Source organism: Oncorhynchus nerka, linkage group LG23, assembly GCF_034236695.1.
Source record: "Oncorhynchus nerka isolate Pitt River linkage group LG23, Oner_Uvic_2.0, whole genome shotgun sequence".
In the NCBI taxonomy this organism is placed as follows: domain Eukaryota; kingdom Metazoa; phylum Chordata; class Actinopteri; order Salmoniformes; family Salmonidae; genus Oncorhynchus; species Oncorhynchus nerka.
The window spans coordinates 32,243,671-32,266,328 of record NC_088418.1 but is presented as its reverse complement, the minus strand read 5'-3'; the positions used below and the strand labels follow the sequence as shown (position 1 = coordinate 32,266,328).

At 42.7% G+C, this 22,658-nt stretch overlaps 1 protein-coding gene across 2 annotated transcripts in view; it reads left to right on the top strand.

The window, feature by feature from the left end:
* Nucleotides 1-22,658, top strand: part of si:ch211-180a12.2 (uncharacterized) — a 64,802-nt gene that overhangs the window by 26,554 nt on the left and 15,590 nt on the right. For both annotated transcript variants that reach the window (XM_065008054.1, XM_029629763.2), the window contains exons 6-10: nucleotides 5,801-5,962; nucleotides 7,495-7,728; nucleotides 9,279-9,329; nucleotides 9,617-9,871; nucleotides 21,377-21,721. In XM_065008054.1, coding sequence (XP_064864126.1) covers nucleotides 5,801-5,962; nucleotides 7,495-7,728; nucleotides 9,279-9,329; nucleotides 9,617-9,871; nucleotides 21,377-21,721 — 1,047 coding nt within the window. The remainder of the gene's footprint in view (nucleotides 1-5,800; nucleotides 5,963-7,494; nucleotides 7,729-9,278; nucleotides 9,330-9,616; nucleotides 9,872-21,376; nucleotides 21,722-22,658) is intronic.

The window sequence follows — 22,658 nt, the reverse complement described above, 5'->3', positions numbered from 1 at the left end:
GAATGGGGAAAATATCCTTTCTACTTTTTTCAGCTAAGTTAAATTATATTCTTCTTACTATAAAATCATACAATATAAAATAATGACACCTGACTTATAAGCATGTCGTGTCTGCAAAATGAACAAACCTCCAGCCTATGGCATGGCACATAGCCAGATAACATACAGTGGGGCAAAAAAGTATTTAGTCAGCCACCAATTGTGCAAGTTCTCCCACTTAGAAAGATGAGAGAGGCCTGTAATTTTCGTCATAGGTACACTTCAACTATGACAGACAAAATGAGAAGAAAAATCCAGAAAATCACATTGTGGGATTTTTAATGAATTTATTTGCAAATTATGGTGGAAAATAAGTATTTGGTCACCTACAAACAAGCAAGATTTCTGGCTCTCACAGACCTATAACTTCTTCTTTAAGAGGCTCCTCTGTCCTCCCTTGTTACCTGTATTAATGGCACCTGTTTGAACTTGTTATCAGTATAAAATACACCTGTTCACAACCTCAAACAGTCACACTCCAAACTCCACTATGGCCAAGACCAAAGATCTGTCAAAGGACACCAGAAACAAAATTGTAGACCTGCACCAGGCTGGGAAGACTGAATCTGCAATAGGTAAGCAGCTTGGTTTGAAGAAATCAACTGTGGGAGCAATTATTAGGAAATGGAAGACATACAAGACCACTGATAATCTCCCTCGATCTGGGGCTCCACGCAAGATCTCACCCCGTGGGGTCAAATGATCACAAGAACGGTGAGCAAAAATCCCAGAACCACACGGGGGGACCTAGTGAATGACCTTCAGAGAGCTGGGACCAAAGTAACAAAGCCTACCATGAGTAATACACTACGCCGCCAGGGACTCAAATCCTGCAGTGCCAATTGTGTCCCCCTGCTTAAGCCAGTACATGTCCAGGCCCGTCTGAAGTTTGCTAGAGAGCATTTGGATGATCCAGAAGAAGATTGGGAGAATGTCATATGGTCAGATGAAACCAAAATATAACTTTTTTGTAAAAACTCAACTCGTCGTGTTTGGAGGGCAAAGAATGCTGAGTTGCATCCAAAGAACACCATACCTACTGTGAAGCATGGGGGTGGAGACATCATGCTTTGGGGCTGTTTTTCTGCAAAGGGACCAGGACGACTGATCCGTGTAAAGGAAAGAATGAATGGGGCCATGTATCATGAGATTTTGAGTGAAAATCTCCTTTCATCAGCTAGGGCATTGAAGATGAAACGTGGCTGGGTCTTTCAGCATGACAATGATCCCAAACACACCGCCCGGGCAACGAAGGAGTGGCTTCGTAAGAAGCATTTCAAGGTCCTGGAGTGGCCAAGCCAGTCTCCAGATCTCAACCCCACAGAAAATCTTTGGAGGGAGTTGAAAGTCCGTGTTGAGCAGCAACAGCCCCAAAACATCACTGCTCTAGAGGAGATCTGCATGGAGGAATGGGCCAAAATACCAGCAACAGTGTGTGAAAACCTTGTGAAGACTTACAGAAAATGTTTGACCTCTGTCATTGCCAACAAAGGGTATATAACAAAGTATTGAGATAAACTTTTGTTATTGACCAAATACTTATTTTCCACCATAATTTGCAAATAAAATTCATTAAAAAATCCTACAATGTGATTTTCTGGATTTATTTTTTCTCTAATTGTGTCTGTCATAGTTGAAGTGTACCTATGATGAAAATTACAGGCCTCTCTCATCTTTTTAAGTGGGAGAACTTGCACAATTGGTGGCTGACTAAATACTTTTTTGCCCCACTGTATGGTAGGCCAAGTCATGTTCTGTTCTTCTGAAATAAATTTTCTTCATGTCATAATGTTTCTTTAGAGCTGCCTAAAAGAAATAATGGATTTATTGTGATGGTGTATATTATCAAATAGATTTATTCAAATATTTTCATGTAAATATCCCAAAGGCGCCAATCAGCGGTTTCTATGCGTGGAGGCTAAATGTGTTCATGTTAATTAACGGTCAATTACCTTGAAACGGGCAGACCTTTGCATGACAGCCACAGCCGTAATCCCAGTTGCTCTGGCATATATTGTTCTATCGATTTTAAAGACTTAAACTATGTTGTCTGGTTTCTACATATAATCATACTTTTGATGGTACAAAACGGAGATACTATCTCCCATGTGTCCTATTGGTACAACATCTTAAGACATGCATCACTATACTGAGAACTTTGCAGTTTCTTAAATGACATATTTCACTGTTTTTGGAGACTTTATTCATGTTTTTCCAAACTACACAATGAGGATGAGGAAGTGATTTCCTGTTTGGGTAAGTTTCTCCAAAAGTGAAATCACTCAAAGTTATCTGGACCCTTCTATAACATTCAAATAATATTTTGTTGTAAAAAAAAGAGAACTTCTCCTTTAACAGTGGAACCGCCATAGGCCAACTCCCACTGAATCTTTTTTTTTTTTTTTTTACTTTTCCAAAATGTTTATTTTAAATTGAATTTTTTTCAGAAGGACATTGTTACCCTAATTAGCATTTGTACCCTAATGCTAATGTGTCTTTCTCACCTCACTGAATGAATGAATTTTTTTTATGAATGGGTGATAATTATGCACATTACTTCACAATTGAATTTAAATGAGCCCTAAATTAATGATAAGGAGGGTGAATAGGTTGGTTTTAATTTAGAAAGTGTAATGATGAGTTTGTTATGCCTATTTATCATTGGCGCTCATGTTAATAATTTGACCGAGCGTCTTGCAAGTTGATACCATTCTTTTTTACGTTGTACTTTGTAAAAAAAAAAGAGGCTGTTTTATTAACTATAAGGCTATTACAAATCACATTTATTGTAAAAGAAACTACAACATGCTACGTGTTTTTTCTGATTTTTGCTACATTGTTTTTTGGTTTTCTAATATTACCTAAGACCTTTTTTAAAAACAACCAAATTATTATTCTTCCGATAGCAGAAATGACATTTATTTATTAGACTGTTAGAATGTTGATGCGTCATTGGCTAGAAGAATTTGCTTTTTTTCACAAGGACTTTGTAGAATTATACAAATATATCAAATGTATTTATATAGCCCTTATTACATCAGCTCATATATCAAAGTGCTGTACAGAAACCCAGCCTAAAACCCCAAACAATAAGCAATGCAGGTGTAGAAGCACGGTGGCTAGGAAAAACTCCCTAGAAAGGCCAAAACCTAGGAAGAAACCAGGCTATGAGGGGTGGCCAGTCCTCTTCGGGCTGTGCCGGGTGGAGATTGTAACAGAACATTGCCAAGATGTTCAAATGTTCATAAATGACCAGCATGGTCAAATAATAAAAATAATCACAGTAGTTGTCGAGGGTGCAACAAGTCAGCACCTCAGGAGTAAATGTCAGTTGGCTTTTCATAGCCGATCATTCAGAGTGTCACGTTCGTTGTATGGATGAGACCAAGGTGCAGCATGAGATGAATACATCTTCTTATTTGATGAAACGAAGAACACTTAAACAAACTTACAAAACAACAAAACTAACGTGACGCTATATATGATAAGTGCAGACACAGGCAACTAACACATAGACGTAGATAATCACCCACGAAATACTCAAGGACTATGGCTGCCTAAATATGGTTCCCAATCATAGACAACGATAAACAGCTGCCTCTAATTGAGACCCAATCTAGGCAACCATAGACATACAAAACCCCTAGACTGGTCCCAACCCCATAAACATACAAAAACCCTAGACAGGACAAAAAACGTATATCACCCGTCACACCCTGACCTAACCAAAATAATAAAGAAAACAAAGAATACTAAGGTCAGGGCGTGAGACAGAGTATCTCTACCGCTCCTGCTGTCTCTAGAGAGTTGAAAACAGCAGGTCTGGGACAGGTAGCACGTCGGTTGAACAGGTCAGGGTTCCATAGCCGCAGGCAGAACAGTTGAAACTGGAGCAGCAACACGGCCAGGTGGACTGGGGACAGCTAGGAGTCATCATGCCAGGTAGTCCTGAGGCATGGTCCTAGGGCTCAGGATCTACGAGAGAGAGAGAGAGAAAGAAAGAAAGAGCGAAAGCGAATTAGAGAGAGCATACTTAAATTCACACAGGACACCGGATAAGACAGGAGAAATGCTCCAGATATAACAGACTGACCCTAGCCCCCCGACACACAAACTACTGCAGCATAAATACTGGAGGCTGAGACAGGAGGGGTCAGGAGACACTGTGGCCCCATCCAATGATATCCCCGCACAGGGCCAAACAGGCAGGATATAACCCCACCCACTTTGCCAAAGCACAGCCCCCACACCACTAGAGGGATATCTTCAACCACCAACTTACCATCCTGAGACGAGGCCGAGTATAGCCCAGAAAGATCTCCGCCACGGCACAACCCAATATCCTTGACTCAATTTAGAGAAATAACCATTCTTGTTATATTTTTACACGGATATATTTCCACAAATATTTATTGATGCAATTCATGGTTTACAATTACTTATCTGCAATTTATTGAGCCTTGGTGCTTATGTTTGCTCACCTTGTGTCTTGATATGCATCTGATCAGTATGCTAAATAGGACGCCCGGCAATGTTGTCTAGTGGGTACTTAAAGGCTGAAAGGCCAGGTGGTTCTCGTGTTAACAAGGGCCCCAGGACCACTGGAAGCAAGATGGCCCCATAACATAAAAGATACACCACCTGATTTTACAGTAGGTATGGGCTACTTTTCTGCATATGCATCTTTCTTTTGAAGCAAAACCCAGCACTGGTGTGAGTGGCCAAAGGGCTATATTTTCATGGTGCTATGGTCAGATTACATGAAAATTAGAGCTCTTTGGTCATGCACACCAGTGGTGGATTTTGTGTCAAAGGAAAGATGCATATGCAGAAAAAGTACCCCATACTTACTGTAACATCAGGTGGTGGATCTTTGATGTTATGGTGCTATTTTGTGCTACCGGTCTTGGGGCCCTTGTTAATGTCAACAGCATCATGAATCTTACCCAGTACCAGGACATTTTAGCCAAAAACCTGGCTGCCTCTGCCAGGAAGCTAAAGCGTGGCCTCAAGTGGATCTTCCAGCAAGACAATAACTCCAAGCACACGTCAAAATCCACAAATAAATTGTTAACTAACCACAAAATCAACATTTTGCAATGGTCATTTCAATCTCTGGACTTGTAGTTTGAACCTGTAGTTTGAGTTGAAGAGAGCAGTCCATAAACGCAGACACAGGATAGTCTTTTTTCCCCTCATCTTTATCAAGGGTGCCATAATTTCAGACCCCACTGTATGTATATAATTGCACTTTTATTATGAAGTTTTGTAACATGACTAGTCTCAGAAAATTGTGTTCATATCACCACTGACATATATCTCCCTCTCCTCTCCTCTCTCTCTGTCCCTCTCCCTCTCCTCTCCTCTCTCTCTGTTCCTCTCCTTTCTCTCTGTCCCTCTCCCTCTCCTCTCTCTCTCTCTCTGTCCCTCTCCCTCTCCCCTCTCTCTCTCTCTGTCCCTCTCCCTCTCCTCTCCTCTCTCTCTGTCCCTCTCCCTCTCCTCTCCTCTCTCTCTCTGTCCCTCTCCCTCTCCTCTCCTCTCTCTCTGTCCCTCTCCCTCTCCTCTCCTCTCTCTCTGTCCCTCTCCCTCTCCTCTCCTCTCTCTCTGTCCCTCTCCCTCTCCTCTCCTCTCTCTCTGTCCCTCTCCCTCTCCTCTCCTCTCTCTCTGTCCCTCTCCCTCTCCTCTCCTCTCCTCTCTCTCTCTCTGTCCCTCTCCCTCTCCTCTCCTCTCTCTCTGTCCCTCTCCCTCGTTCCCTCCCCAGAGAAGCAGAAGTTTTTAAATGTATCGGGGATCATTCTGCCTCCCCGGGTCATTGTGGGTCAGAAGGGCAGGGTGACCATCAGTGTGGAGGGGAGGAGGGTGGACAGGGTCCAGACCACCTGGTTTCTCAATGACACCCCCATTTCAGACACCTCACACACAGGTAGAGCCAAACCACAATATGTTACATAACATATTGTAAGCTTTATTCTAAGACATTTTAGAGGCCCATTCATGATTATAATATGTTATAAAGCATTATACTATTATAAAGCATCATAGCATTATATTCACTCTATAACATGTATTTGGACAGTGATGTTACATGTTTTAATGTGGCTTTAATGTGGCTATGTATATTAAGTAGTCAAAAGTTTAGCATTTGGTCCCATATTCCTTCCACACAATGACTACATCAAGCTTGTTGGATGCATTTGCAGTTTGTTTTGGTTGTGTTTCAGATTATGTCTTGTGTCATTTTGGAGCCACTTTTATAGTTAGAGTAAGAATAAGAAATGTTTCTGAACACTTACATTCATGTGGATGCTACTATGATTATGGAAAATCATGACTGCATCGTGAAAAATTATGAGTGTGAAAGTTAGAGTCACAAATATCATACTGTACCCCCCCCCCAAAAAAAAAAAAATTGCGAACCTCCCCTGTTGTTAGTAATAGTGAGAGGTTAGCATGTTTTGTTGTAGCCTCTTTAACATTATCCCTCATCGTTATTCATGATTCATTCGTGAGTTTTCCTAATCATGGCATAAGCGGGATTAATTTAGATGTGTTCAGAAACATTTGATCTACTCACTTAGAAAGAATATTACTGCTTATTCACCCTTCAGTTACTATTGGGCAAAACGTAAACCAAACCAAAACACAACCAAAACAAACTGCAAATGCATCCAACTAGTTTGTAAAGTCACAAGCCTGATGTAGTTATTTGCTTACAAGGAATATGGTACCAACTACAAAATGTTGGATGCATAAAATAAGTGCTTTCATTTTAAAATGCTAAGCGGATATGTATGAAAATATCTTCAAATTAATGGTGACACTCTGTACTGTTGCCTCATATGAAACATTTGATTTCAAATCCAAAATGCTGGAGTATAGAGACAAATTGAAAATGCTTCACTGTCCAAATGCATATTGTGTTGAGTGTATATACACATAGAGCCAGACCACAATGTCTCTTTCGGGTAACACTTTAATTACAGCCTACAGGTATAAAACATTATTATACAGTTAAAATGTATTGTAAGACATGCCATAAGCATGTATTATGTCTTATTATCATCTCATAATGATCCTGACTGAATCTCTGACAGAATTTGTATAGAATTTTCAGCCAGTTTAAAATGTCCTACATAGAGAGACAACAGTAGGCACCATAAAGGCTCATACAAGTTATAAAGTATTATACAAGTAATTATAAAAGGACTTTTAATTAAGTGAAGTATTACTTTATTTTGTCATTTATTTAGCATTTTGCCTTTGTTCAGTACATTATCTTAAGTAACTCGTTGCCTTTGGTCTTTTTCATGACATAATTTTACTAACAAATATTGTCCAACATCAAATGACCAGAATCCCGTCCCACATTCAAAGCGTACGCTAACAACACTAACTTTCTCCGTAACCAACTAAGCACCATGCTTCTACCCTACGGTCTCACTTTCACCTCCCCAGTCTCGGAGAAGGGTCCTCTGCTGCTCTCTGGTGGCGACGTGGGCTATTACAAGCTGCACACCCAGGGCCCGCTGCACTCGACGGGGGACAGCAGCAAGCAGCGACTGCTGTCCTCGCTCTCCTTCATCCCCCTGATCTCCATCCACAAGGGTGCGGTGTTCAAGTGCCAGGTGTCTTACGTGGGGAAAGACCAGGTTGTGGTGGAGAGGGTGTCAGAAAAGTTCACCATATTAGGTAAGGGACAGCTCTCGCAACAGGGTTTGTGTCAATTTTCTTCAATTCAGGAAATTTTATTGAATTAAAATGGAATAGAATACAACCCTGTCTCTTTTACAGAAACACTGTATTTTACGTTTTCTCTTCCTTCTGTCTCAGTCTACAGTGCCTTCAGAAAGTATTCATACCCCTGGACTTATTCCACATTATAGCCTGAATTCAAAATGGATTAAATAAAATAAAAATGGCACCCATATACACACAATAACCCATAATGAGAAAGTGAAAACATGTTTTTATATATTTTTGCAAATTGATTGATCGAGAAATACCTCATTTACATATGAAAATCACCTTTGGCAGTGATTACAGCTGTGAGTCTTTCTGGGTAAGTCTCTAAGAGCTTTCCACTCCCGGATTGTACAATATTTGCATATTATTCTTTTTAAAATTCTTCAGGCTCTCTCAAGTTGGTTGTTGATCATTGCTAGCAAGCCATTTTCAAATCTTGCCATAGATTCTCAAGTAGATTTAAGTAAAAACTGTAACTAAGCAACTCAGGAACATTCAATGTTGTCTTTCTTGGTAAGCAACCCCAGTGTATATTTGACCTTGTGATTTAGGTTATTGTCCTGCTGAAATAATAATTTGTCTCACAGTGTCTGTTGGAAAGCACACTGAACCAGGCTTTCCTCTAGGATTTTGCCTGTGCTTAGCTCTATTCCATTTATTTTTTTATCCCCCCCCAAAAAACCTAGTCTTTGTCGATGATAAGCATACCCATAACATGATGCAGCCATCACAATGCTTGAAAATATGATGTTGTGTTGGATTTGCCCCAAATTAATGTTTTGTATTCAGGACAAAGTTAATTTCTTTGGCACATTTTTTTTCAGTTCTACTTTAGTGCCTTACTGCAAATAGGATGCATGTTTTGGAATATTTTTATTCTGTACAGGCTTCATTCTTTTCACTCAGTCATTTAGGTTGCTATTGTGGAGTAACTACAATGTTGTTGATCCATCCTCAGTTTTCTCCTATCACAGCCATTAAACTGTAACTGTTTTAAAGTCACCATTGGCCTCTTGGTGAAATCCCTAAGCGGTTTCCTTACTCTCCGGCAGCTGAGGTAGGAAGGATGCCTGTATCTTTGCAGTGACTGTGTGTATTGATATACCATCCAAAGTGTAATTAATAACTTCACCATGCTCATGTGTCTTTGAATCTGTCTTTGAAATTCACTGCTCGACTGTGGGACCTTAAACTTATCTGTATGTGTGGGGTACAGAGATGAGGTAGCCATTCAAAAATCATGTTAAACACTATTATTGTCGAGAGTGAGTCCATGCAACTTACTTACTATGTTACTTGTTAAGCACATTTTTACTCCTGAACTTCATTTTTTTTTCTAAGAAACATAATTCCACTTTGACATTATGGGGTATTGTGTGTAGGCCAGAGACGACAAATCTCAATTTCATCCATTTTAATTTCAGATTGTAACACAACAAAATGTGGAAAAAAATACTTTCAAATTACTTGTCCTGTCCTCTCTTACTTTTCTTCAGCTCCCCCCAAGGTCTCAGAGATTCAGCTCACAGAGGCAGGTGATGACGCCAGTAAGATGAATTCAAGTTAATTTTAAATACAAATTAAAGTACATTGCATATCAGGATTGGAGTCAATTCCATTTCAACTTGACCAATTGCGTTTTTTTACAGTTTTGACAATATAGCAGACATTTTTATCCAAAACAACTTACAATTCAGTCCATGCAAAAGATGTTGTGTGTGTATGATCCCTGTGGTAATTGAACACACAACCTTGGCTTTGCCAGTGCTGCACTGTTACCAACTGAACCACACAAGTCTATATGCTGCATGTCTCTTTCCACTCTCTCCTCCAGGTGTGGTCACCCTGACCACCCAGGCCTCGTGCTTCCATCCAGACATCATCACCTTCCGTTGGTTCTGCCAGGGGGGCGAACTGAGCCCTGTGGCTTCCCAGGCCCTGTCTGCCCCACGGCCCGACACCCAGGGCTTCTTCTCGGCCATGAGCCAGTGCAAGCTGCCCCGCGCCGAGCTGGAGCACGGCGGCACCAAGGTGTGGGTGAGCGTCCATCACATCGCCCTCAAGCACCCCGTCACCCGCGAGACCCGAGGTAAGAGGAAGGTCGTGTTTGTGAGGGTGAAAGGTGTATTATTTGTTACATTAAATATAGTTTTTGGAAAAGGAGAGACTGCAATCCAAGCTTTGGTTTTATTTACCTAAGAGTCCACAGACTGCTTTTAGGCTAAGGAAACAAATACATAATTTCATAATTTGGGTCAACTACCCCTTCAAGGGAGGAGGGGCAGTAATGACATATTTTGTGTCTTTATCCACAAAAGTTTCATAAATGTAACAAATAGGTGTGAGGAATGACCAATGTTCCCTCTAAACTGCCAACATGCGCGCATACAGTAGTCCTAAGATTGTTGCACCGCTCCTTTGGACTGCCACTCAGAAATAGACCTATCAGCCCAAAGATTGTAATTCACTCAACTTTCTAGAGCTGTGGTCACCAACCGGTCGATCTCCAAGGCATTCCTAGTCAATCTGCAAACATTCCTGTAAAAATAAACTACGATAAAGCCTTCTGTTCCTATTTTCTTTTTATCTCGGGTTGTTGGTAGTAGGTGCACCCGATTCAGCTGCATTGCAGTGCTGGGTAGGTGAACTGTTGCCATTTTGAACCATTTAATTTGTCTGAAGGTACAAACTCTACCTTTCCCCCAGGCCCAGAGAGCAAATCAACTGCACTACAGGCCTACCGCTGACCAATCAGATGGCTCAGATGTCTGCAGTAATGTAGCAGGCATAAAAGAAAGCTACAAAACGTTTAAAACCACGACTAGAGAGAGACTGTCAACGAATACAGCAAAGAGATGCTGTTTTTAATTTGAATTCAACACTTATATAAGCCATAAAATCGCTTTCTTCCTATTTCCTCTCAGCGCTACAACAAGTACTGCAGCAGTAACATGCTGAAGATTTTACAATATAGGATTATCTTTGAAAGACAGGGTCTTGAAAAAGGAATGTTTCTTTTTTAGTTTATATTAATTTTGGGACTGGTCGAAACGTGTAACGTGTAACTGACCACAACGCTCGCGTTACGTGTGCGAGCATTGAAAAATAAACGTACACATACATGTTATTCAATCATTTCATCCAAACTGCTAGCAGCATTTTGATTTAGTCCATTCACACCAGACGCGATCAGGACATGCAGGTCGAAATATCAAAATGAACTCTGAACCAAATATATTCATTTGTCGACAGGTCTAAACGCATGAAACATACATGGCAATTTAGCTAGCAAGCTTGCTGTTGCTAACTAATTTGTCCTTGGATGTAAACATTGGGTTCTTATTTTACCTGAAATGCACAAGGTCTTCTACTCTGACAATTAATTCACAGATAAAAGGGTTAGTTTCTAGTAATCTGTCCTCCTTCAGTCTTCTTCTTCTTTGGATTTTTTATGGCGGTTGGCAATCATCTTTAAGGTGCATTACCACTACTAACTGGACTGGAGTGTGGACCTCTGTTCATCTGTCTATAACGCACGTGGGTATATGCTCCTATGCTCCAGTTACACGTTTCGACCTGTCCCCAAATTAATATAAACTCCGCAAAAAAAGAAACGTTCCTTTTTCAGGACCCTGTCTTTCAAAGAGAAATTCGCAAAAATCCAAATAACTTCAAAGATCTATATTGTAAAATCTTCAGTTTCCCATGCTTGTTCAATGAACCATAAACAATTAATGAACATGCACCTGTGGAACGGTCGTTAAGACACTAACAGCTTGCAGACTGTAGGCAACTAAGGTCACAGTTATGAAAACTTAGGACAATAAAGAGGCCTTTCTACTGACTCTGAAAAACACCAAAAGAAAGATACCCAGGGTCCCTGCTCATCTGCGTGAACGTACCTTAGGCATGCTGCAAGGAGGCATGAGGACTGCAGATGTGGCCAGGGCAATACATTTCAATGTCCGTACTGTGAGACGCCTAAGACAGTGATACAGGGAGACAGGACGGAAAGCTGATTGTCCTCGCAGTGGCAGACCACGTGTAACAACACCTGCACAGGATCGGTACATCCGAACATCACACCTCCGGGACAGGTACAGAATGGCAACAACAACTGCCCGAGTTACACCAGGAACGCACAATCCCATCAGTGCTCAGACTGTTTACAATAGGCTGAGAGAGGCTGGACTGAGGATGTGTAGGCCTGATGTAAGACAGGTCCTCACCAGACATCACCAGCAACAACGTCGCCTTTGGGCACAAACCCATCGTCGCTGGACCAGACAGGACTGGCAAAAAGTTCTCTTCACTGACAAATCGCAGTTTTGTCTCACATGGGGTGATGGTCGGATTCGTGTTTATCGTCGAAGAAATGAGCGTTACACCGAGGCCTGTACTCTGGAGCGGGATTGATTTGGAGGTGGAGGATCCGTCATAGTCAGGGGCGGTGTGTCACAGCATCATCGGACGGAACTTGTTGACATTACAGGCAATCTCAACGCTGTGCGTTACAGGGAAGACATCCTCCTCCCTCATGTCGTACCCTTCCTGCAGGCTCATCCTGACATGACCCTCCAGATTGACAATGCCACCAGCCATACTGCTCGTTCAGTGTTGGCCAGCGAAGAGCCCGGATCTCAATTCCATTGAGCACGTCTGGGACCTGTTGGATCAGAGAGTGAGGGCTAGGGCTATTCCCCCCAGAAATGTCCTGGAACTTGCAGGTGCCTTGGTGGAAGAGTGGGGTAACATCTCACAGCAAGAACTTGCAAATCTGCTGCAGTCCATGAGGAGCAGATGCACTGCAGTACGTAATGCAGCTGGTGGCCACACCAGATGTTCACTTTTACTTTTGACACCCCCAATCAGACCATGAACCAAGGTATGAGGTCAAAGGAATAGTCCGTAGAGCTCCGAGACAGGATTGTGTCGAGGCACAGATCTGGGGACGGGTACCAAAAAATGTCTGCAGCATTGAAAGTCCCCAAGAACATAGTGGCCTCCATCATTTTTAAATGGAAGAAGTTGGGAGCCACCAATAATCTTCCTAGAGCTAGTGATGTTGCACCTTCCTGTGCAATCAGGGGAGAAGAACCTTGGTCAGGGAGGTGGCCAAGAACCCAATGGTCACTCTTACAGAGATCCTGAGTTCCTCTGTGGAGATGGGAGAACCTTCCAGAAGGACAACCATCTCTGCAGCACTCCACCAACCAGGCCTTTATGGTAAAGTGGCCAGACGGAAGCCACTGCTCAGTAAAAGGCACATTGCTAAAAGGCACCTAAAGGACTCTCAGACCATGAGAAACAAGATTCTCTAGCCTGATGAAACCAAGATGGAACTCTTTGGCCTGAATGCCAAGAGTCACATCTGGAGGAAACCTTGCACCATCCCTACGGTGAAGCATGGTGGTGGCAGCATCATGCTGTTGGGATGTTTTTCAGCAACAAGGACCGGGAGACTAGTCAGGATTGAGAGAAAGATGAACGGAGCATAGTACAGAGAGATCCTTGATGAAAACCTGCTCCAGAGCTCTCATGACCTCAGACTGGGGTGAAGGTTCACCTTCCAAAAGGACAACAACCCTAAGCACACAGCCAAGAAAACACAGAAGTGGCTTCGGGACAAATCTCTGAATGTCCTTGAACCCGATCGAACATCTCTGGAGAGACCTGAAAATAGCTGTGCACAGACACTCCCCATCCAACCTGACAGAGCTTGAGAGAATCTGCGGAGAAGAATGGGAGAAACTCCCCAAATACAGGTGTGCTAAGCTTGTAGAATGCTCTAATCGCTGCCAAAGGTGCTTTTTTATTTTACCTTTTATTTAACTAGGCAAGTCAGAAGGCAAAAGGCCTCCTGAAGGGATGAGGGCTGGGATTTAAAAATAATAATAATAATAATAAAATCAAAATATAGGACAAAACACACATCACGACAAGAGACAACACAAAACTACATAGAGACCTAAGACGACAATATAGCATGGCAGCAACACATGACAACACAGCATGGTAGCAAAAAAACATGGTAGCAACACAACATGGCAACACTATAACATGGTAGCAGCACAAATCATGGTACAAACATTATTGGGCACAGACAACAGCACAAAGGGCAAGAAGGGAGAGACAACAATACATCATGCAAAGCAGCCACAACTGTCAGTAAGAGTGTCCATGATTGAGTCTGAATGAAGAGATAAAACTGTCCCGATTTGAGTGTTTGTTGTAGCTCGTTCCAGTCGCTAGTTGCAGCGAACTGAAAAGATGAGCAACCCAGGGATATGTGTGCTTTGGGAACCTTTAACAGAATGGGACTGGCAGAACGGGTGTTGTATGTGGAGGATGAGGGCTGCAGTAGATATGTCAGATAGTGAGGAGTGAGGCCTAAGAGGGTTTTGTAAATAAGCATCAACCAGTGGGTCTTGTGACGGGTATACAGAGATGACCAGTTTACAGAAGAGTATGGAGTGCAGTGATGTGTCCTATAAGGAGCATTGGTGGCAAATCTGATGGCCGAATGGTAAAGAACATCTAGCCGTTCGAGAGCACCCTTACCTTCCTATAAATTACGACTCCGTAATCTAGCATGGGTAGGATGGTCATCTGAATCAGGATTCGTTTGGCAACTAGGGTGAAAGAGGAGCGATTACGATAGAGGAAACCAAGTCTAGATTAGGACAATAAAGAGAGAAGAGAGAAGGACAGTGTGTCATCTAGCCATACTCCCAAGTACTTGTATGAGGTGGCTACCTCAATCTCTAAACCCTCAGAGGTAGTAATCACACCTGTGGGGAGAGGGGAATTCTTATAACCAAACCACATGACCTTTGTTTTGGATGTGTTCAGAACAAGGTTAATTAAGGGCAGAGAAAGCTTGTTGGACACTAAGAAAGCTTTGTTGTGGAGCATTTAACACAAAATACAGGGAGGGCCAGCTGAGTATAAGACTGTGTCATCTGCATATAAATGGATGTGAGAGCTTCCTACTGGCTGAGCTATGTTGTTGATGTAAATTGAGAAGAGCGTGGGGCCTAGGATCGAGCCTTGGGGTACACCCTTGGTGACAGGCAGTGGCTGAGACAGCAGATGTTCTGACATTATACACTGCACTCTTTGGCCTGGTTTTGTAACTACCTTTCTCAAAGACCCCTCAGAGACACCAATGCTCCTTAGCCGGCCTACAAGAATGGAATGGTCTACCGCAGGTATTCCCAAACTGGGGAATGCCGTCGGGGTACGCCAAATAAAAATATATTATATTTTCCAATGGGGCTATACATTTGGGTGAGGTTTCTTTCTCGCCTGAGTAGCCTCGTTTCACTGCCAAAAATAAAATTAAACCACCTAGTGTTCAGCAAAATAAAAACACAATGTCAAATACAGCTAGCCTAGGCAAATAAATAACATCCAATCACCTTAACCGTTATGCTCTCGCGGGAATTCCACTAACATATGTAGCCAAACGTAGCTTCTGCTCATTCCGTTTGCTCGAAAATGGATAAATGGTTAAAAAAAAGTAAGGCCCACGTCCATAGAGACACATACCAGCTCTACTGGTAGTACTGCTACTCCCAGCAGTACTACACCTGCACCTGTCGACGACACAAGTTGATCTGCTTCTACGAGCACAACCAATGCTAGCATCAGTAATTCTACATTTGTTGTTAGCCTGTTAGCATGGACACTGACAGTTGTCAATCTGATGGAGCTGAAGAGCTACTACCAACTTACCCGGGAAAGCACCAAACAACAGACAGGGATGTTGGACCATCGAAGAGGTGCAAATATGATGAGAACTACATTGATTTGGGGTTCACATATATTGGGAGTAGTGGCTTTCCTCAGCCAGAGTGTGTTTATATGTGCAAAAGTACTATCTCACAACTCGATGAAACCTTCACTCTTGTGCAGACATTTAGAAATAAAACATGCCACTTTGAAAAATAAGTCACAGGAGTTGTTTGAGTGAGAACTAAGACTACTTTTGAGTAATAAGACATGTATAAAAGCAACAGATACCATTAAGAAGGGCTAGAAGTGTTTTGTATGATGAGCAACTGAGTGGCTAGGACAGGCAAGACTCATACTATTGTGGAGGACTTAATTATTCCTGCTGCCGTGGATATGGCTGGGACAATGCTGGGGGAAAAGGCCCCAAAAACTATACAGACAATGTCTTCATCAAACAACTGTTTCACGACTCATCAGTGACATGGCAGGAGATGTTGTGAAACAATTACTTGTATAATTTCTGCACTATGGAATGATATGGGCAGCGACCATGTAACACTTTTACAACATACCGTGTGCTGGTTATCAAGAGGCAAAGTATTGACACATTTTTTTTAAATTGAGAGACGACCTTAAAGTTTTCTTTACTGACCATCCTTTTCACTTGTCTGACCGCTTGCATGATGACAAGTTTCTCACACGACTGGCCTATCTGGATGATGTTTTTTCTCGCCTGAATGTTCTGAATCTAGGATTACAGGGACTCTCCGCAACTACAGTTGAAGCTGGAAGTTTACATGCACTTTGGTTGGAGTCATTAAAACTAGTTTTTCAACCACTCCACAAATTTCTTGTTAACAAACTATAGTTTTGGCAAGTCGGTTAGGACATCTACCTTGTGCATGACACAAGTAATTTTTCCAACAATCGTTTACAGTAATACAATAATACAATAATTCACTGTATCACAATTCCAGTGGGTCAGAAGTCTACATACACTAAGTTGACTTTGCCTTTCAACAGCTTGGAACATTCCAGAAAATGATGTCATGGCTTTAGAAGCTTCTGATAGGCTAAATGACATAATTTGAGCCAACTGGAGGTGTACCTGTGGATGTATTTCAAGGCCTACCTTCAAACTCAGTGCTTCTTTGCTTGACATCGTGGGAAAATCAAAAGAAATCAGCCAAGACCTCCAAAAAATTATAGACCTCCACAAGTCTGGTTCATCCTTGGGAGCAATTTCCAAATGCCTGAAGGTACCACCTTCACCTATACAAACAATAGTATGCAAGTATACACACAATGGGACCACGCAGCCGCCATACCTCTTAGGAAAGAGACGCGTTCTGTCTCATCGAGATGAACGTACTTTGGTGCGAAAAGTGCAAATCAATGCCAGAACAACAGCAAAGGACCTTGTGAAGATGCTGGAGGAAACAGGTACAAAAGTATCTATATCCACAGTAAAACGAGTCCTATATCAACATTAATCTGAAAGGCCGCTCAGCAAGGAAGAAGCCACTGCTTCAAAACTACCACTTTTCTGCAGGAGGGCCTGGTGCACTTCACAAAATAAATGGCATCGTGAGGTAAGGAACATTTTGTGGATATATTGAAGCAACATCTCAAGGCATCAGTCAGGAAGTTAAAGCTTGGTTGCAAATGGGTGTTCAAAATGGACAATGACCCCAAGCATACTTCCAAAGTTGTGGCAAAATGGCTTAAGGACAACAAAGTCAAGGTATTGGAGTGGCCATCACAAAGCCCTGACCTCAATCCTATAGAACAGGCCTCACTTACAGCTTTGTCAGGAGGAATGGGCCAAAATTCAGCCAACTTATTGTGGGAAGCTTGTGGAAGGATACCCAAAACATTTGACTCAAGTTAAATCATTTAAAGGCAATGCTACCAAATACTAATTGAGTGTATGTAAACTTCTGACCCACTGGGAATGTGGTGAAATAAATAAATGCTGAAATAAATCATTCCCTCCTACTATTATTCTGACATTTCACATTCTTAAAATAAAGTGGTGATCCTAACTGACCAAAGACGGGGAATTTTTACTAGGATTAAATGTCAGGAATTGTGAAACTGAGTTTAAATGTATTTGGCTAAGGTGTATGTAAACTTCCAACTTCAGCTGTATATTCAATGTGCGGGACAAAATTCAATAAAATGCTAATTAATTACTTAAAAATCATACAATGTGATTTTCTGGATTTTTGTTTTAGATTCTGTCTCTCACAGTTGAAGTGTACCTATGATAAAAAATGACAGACCTCTACATGCTTTGTGTAAGTAGGAAAACCTGCAACATCGGCCGTGTATCAAATACTTGTTCTCCCCACTGTATGTGAGAGTAGATTCTCGGCCCTCACTAGCATGAAAACTAAATACAGGCACAGACTGTGTGTGGAAAATTATTTAAGACTAAGATTCCCTCCAATACCGCCCAACATTGCAGTTACATGCATCCTTTCAAGCACACCCTTCTCATTAACCTGTGGTGAGTTATTCACAGTTTTCAACAAATAAGGTCTAATATGTAATATGGTTAAATAGAGAGCAAGATTATTGATTATTATTATATTATTATTTGTGCCCTGGTCCTATAAGAGCTATTTGTCACTTCCCATGAGCCAGGTTGTGACAAACTCACACTCATTCTTATGTTGAATAACTGTGTCGTATAGTGTGTGTGTGTGGCAGGCTTACAATGAAGGCAAAAAAACAGCATTTGACGGTGTGCTGACCCTGGATGAATGTTTGAAGGGGTACGGGACTATACAATGTTTGGGAACCACTGGTCTACCGTATCAAAATCTTTGGCCAAGTAAATTAAAATTACACCACATTGCTTAGAATCCAGGGCAATGGTGACCTCATTGAGGACATTTTAAGGTTGCAGTGACACGGAGCGGAAACCAGATTGCATACCAGAGAGAATACTATAGACATCAAGAAAGCCAGTCAGTTGATTATTGACAAGCTTTTCGAACACTTTTGATGAACATGGCAAAATAGGCCTATAACAGCTAGGATCAGCCCCTTATAATAAAAGACGAACCGTGGCTGCCTTCCAAGCAATGGGAACATCCCCAGAGAAAAGAGACAGGCTTGGCGATTATAGGGGCAGCAGAAAGGGTCTAAACCATCTGACCCAGAAGTTTTTTGGGGGTCAAGTTTAAGGAACTCCTTTAGCACCTCGGACTCAGTGACTGCCTGCATGGAGAAACTTTGTAGTGTGACAGAGGGAGGATCATCAGGGCTAGTCGCATTAGAAGGGGTGTGAGATGAGGAAATGTTGGATGGGCAAGGAGGCGTGGCTGAGTCAAATAGGAATCCTGACTTAATGAAGTGGTGATTTAAAAGCTCAGCCATGTGCTTCTTGTCAGTAACAACCACATCATCAACTTTAAGGGATATGGGCAGCTGTGAGCAGGAGGGTTTATTCTTCAGGTCTTTAACCATTTTCCAGAACTTCTTGGGGTTAGACCGACAGAGAGAGAACTGCTCCTTAAAGTAACTAACTTTGGCCTTCCGGATAGCCTGAGTGCACTTATTTCTCATTTGCCTGAAAGAGAGCCAGTCAGCCTGAGTATGCGTGTGCCGAGCCTTTCGCCAAATGAAATTCTTGAGGTGGAGTAACTCTCCAAGATCACCGTCGAACCAGGGGCTGAACCTGTTTTTAATTCTCATTTTCTTTATGGGGATGTGTTTGTTTACAATATCAGTGAACATATTTTTTTTAAAGGTCCAAGCCTCTTCGAAAGATCAAGCCGATTTAAAGAGGCCAGGTCATGAAGGATGGCTTGCTCATTAAAGTTTTTTAGAAAGCATCTATGACAAATCAGGACATGTTGTTTCACTGAGCAGCCATTATGAACACAGGCTGTAAAATAGTGATCACTAAGGTCATTACAGAAAACACTAGACTAATACCTATCAGGATTATTTGTGAGGATAACATCGAGGAGAAAGTCAAAATTGGGGCTAGTAACATTAATGGGCCAGGGTGTAAATGCACATTTCCAGATATCATCAACACTAATACAATCAATGCACAGCAGAGGACAGGGAGTGCTGTGCTGATTTATGACATTTGAATGTGCATTAGATGGAAACGATCATATTATACAGCAATTTCATTAGGTAACATGAATGCAAAGCCGGCGAGACATGGTTCGAATAGGATGGGAGGCCAAGAGTCCATGTAACCAATAGAGAGTCAGAGTACCGAGTGTGGGAACAAACAATCTGTCCCACAGTTGGGTAAACAAGAAAGTTCATAGTCAACAAAGCATGCAGGAGTCATGAGGCAAATAGCAAAATACACAAGAAAAAAATATAACGACTTGGGGCTAGCCATTGTAAGTTCAGAGTCACTCGCCCCAACAGTGCCTGTGTGCTGGAAGCGAGCGAAAGCTCGGGAAAAGGGGGGGAGTGTGGTGGGGGTCCCTGTACCAGACGGGGGGAGACTACCAGGGCAGACGGAGAACAGATCTCCAGGTGGAATCCAAGCAGCAGTGCAGCAGGCAACGGGAGTAGGTGTCACACCCACTTGGGAGAAGCTTTTTTCTGGAGGCAGATTTATTGTAGAAAATTTGCTGAGTAGAGTGTTGGCGGCTATTTTGCAAATGACATCGCCGAAGTCAAGGATCGGTAGGATGGTCAGTTTTACGAGGGTATGTTTGGCAGTTAGATTTAATTTTGTATTGGAGATTCTTAATGTGAGTCTGGAAGGAGAGTTTACAGTCTAACCAGACACCTAGGTATTTGTAGTTGTCCACATATTCTAAGTCAGAACCGTCCAGAGTAGTGATGCTGGACGGGCAGGCAGGTGCGGGCAAGGATCGGTTGAAGAGCATGCATTTAGTTTTACTTGCATTTAAGAGCCGTTTGGAGGCCACGTAAGGAGAGTTGTATGGCATTGAAGCTCGTCTGGAGGTTAGTTAACAGTGTCCATTGAAGGGCCAGAAGTATACAGAATGGTGCTGTGTTCGTAGAAGTGGATCAGAGAATCACCAGCAGTAAGAGCGACAACATTGATGTATACAAAGAAAAGAGTCGGCCCGAGAATTAGAACCCTGTGGCACCCCCATAGAGACTGCCAGAGGTCCGGACAACAGGCCCTCCGATTTGACACACTGAACTCTATCTGAGAAGTAGTTGGTGAACCAGATAATTTGTAGTCAGCAGTAGGGGAGTGATTGCTTCCTGCAAGAGCACAAAACAAATACATTTCTAGACATCTTTGAAAAGCTTTGTCTTAATGGGGTACTGTTGTATTTTGAGGCGGTCTTGAATAAGCTAAGTAGCCAATAGGCAGAGGGTAGCATCATTTGTCTGATTCTCTGTAGTAATGGTATCGGAATAATAATGCATTTTATTAGGTAAAGTGGTTTCTTCCAAAAAAAAACAACACAACATTTTCAGTCGCCTCCTTGTCTGAAGGACAAGTGGATAAACAGGTTAATGTCAACCCCTGCATGTTTTTTTCAAAAGTTTCATTGAATGTCGGCCTAAATTGAACACCACACATTGGCTGCTACTGTAGGCTGAATGATAGAACAGCTATTTCCATATTAAAATGTTATGGGAAGCTTTTATTCCATTGTTTTTGATGGTAGGCCACACTGGTTAGACGTACATTATGATCAAATAGCCACAGTAGCCTACATGGCTGTTAAAACTGTAATTAAAGTGGGTACAGCCTCAGTGGTCACAGTAAATGTGCGCTGGAAGTTGCACAGAATGTTAAATTTTGCGCTCAACAGACCTGAAATTTGCTCAGTGTAGAATTTTTTGAACATTGGTCCACTCATCTTCAATTACATCTTGTTCCTTGCAGGTTTCATAAAGAGGCCCAATGTGTCCGAGATCATCAGCTCTGCCTCCTTCCCTGGTCAACATTTGACATTGGGCTGTGACATGACTGGGTTCTACCCTCCAGGCATCTCAGTCACCTGGCTCCATCTGAGAGAAGGAGAGGTGGATGACCGAGAGGAAGAGGTGATAGAAGGAGGAGAAGTCTGGGGGCCCCTGCTGAGCGGTCCCAGTACCTACCGTGCCAACGCCACTCTGAGGAAGAGGAGAACAAATGAAGAGAAGGAGAGCGCAGGAGGGGTGGTGTGCCGAGTGGAGCACTGTTCGCTGGAGGAGCCCATCGAGAGACGGTGGAGAAATATTCTTATCGGTACCTGTCTCTCTTTAGTCTACATTCATGTAATGTGAACATTTACATTTACATTTAAGTCATTTAGCAGACGCTCTTATCCAGAGCGACTTACAAATTGGTGCGTTCACCTTAAGACATCCAGTGGAACAGCCACTTTACAATAGTGCATCTAAATCTTTTAAGGGGGTGAGAAGGATTACTTTATCCTATCCTAGGTATTCCTGAAAGAGGTGGGGTTTCAGGTGTCTCCGGAAGGTGGTGATTGACTCCGCTGTCCTGGCGTCGTGAGGGAGTTTGTTCCACCATTGGGGGGCCAGAGCAGCGAACAGTTTTGACTGGGCTGCGCGGGAACTGTACTTCCTCAGTGGTAGGGAGGCGAGCAGGCCAGAGGTGGATGAACGCAGTGCCCTTGTTTGGGTGTAGGGCCTGATCAGAGCCTGGAGGTACTGAGGTGCCGTTCCCCTCACAGCTCCGTAGACAAGCACCATGGTCTTGTAGCGGATGCGAGCTTCAACTGGAAGCCAGTGGAGAGAGCGGAGGAGCGGGGTGACGTGAGAGAACTTGGGAAGGTTGAATACCAGACGGGCTGCGGCGTTCTGGATGAGTTGTAGGGGTTTAATGGCACAGGCAGGGAGCCCAGCCAACAGCGAGTTGCAGTAATCCAGACGGGAGATGACAAGTGCCTGGATTAGGACCTGCGCTGCTTCCTGTGTGAGGCAGGGTCGTACTCTGCGGATGTTGTAGAGCATGAACCTACAAGAACGGGCCACCGCCTTGATGTTAGTTGAGAACGACAGGGTGTTGTCCAGGATCACGCCAAGGTTCTTAGCGCTCTGGGAGGAGGACACAATGGAGTTGTCAACCGTGATGGCGAGATCATGGAACGGCCAGTCCTTCCCCGGGAGGAAGAGCAGCTCCGTCTTGCCGAGGTTCAGCTTGAGGTGGTGATCCGTCA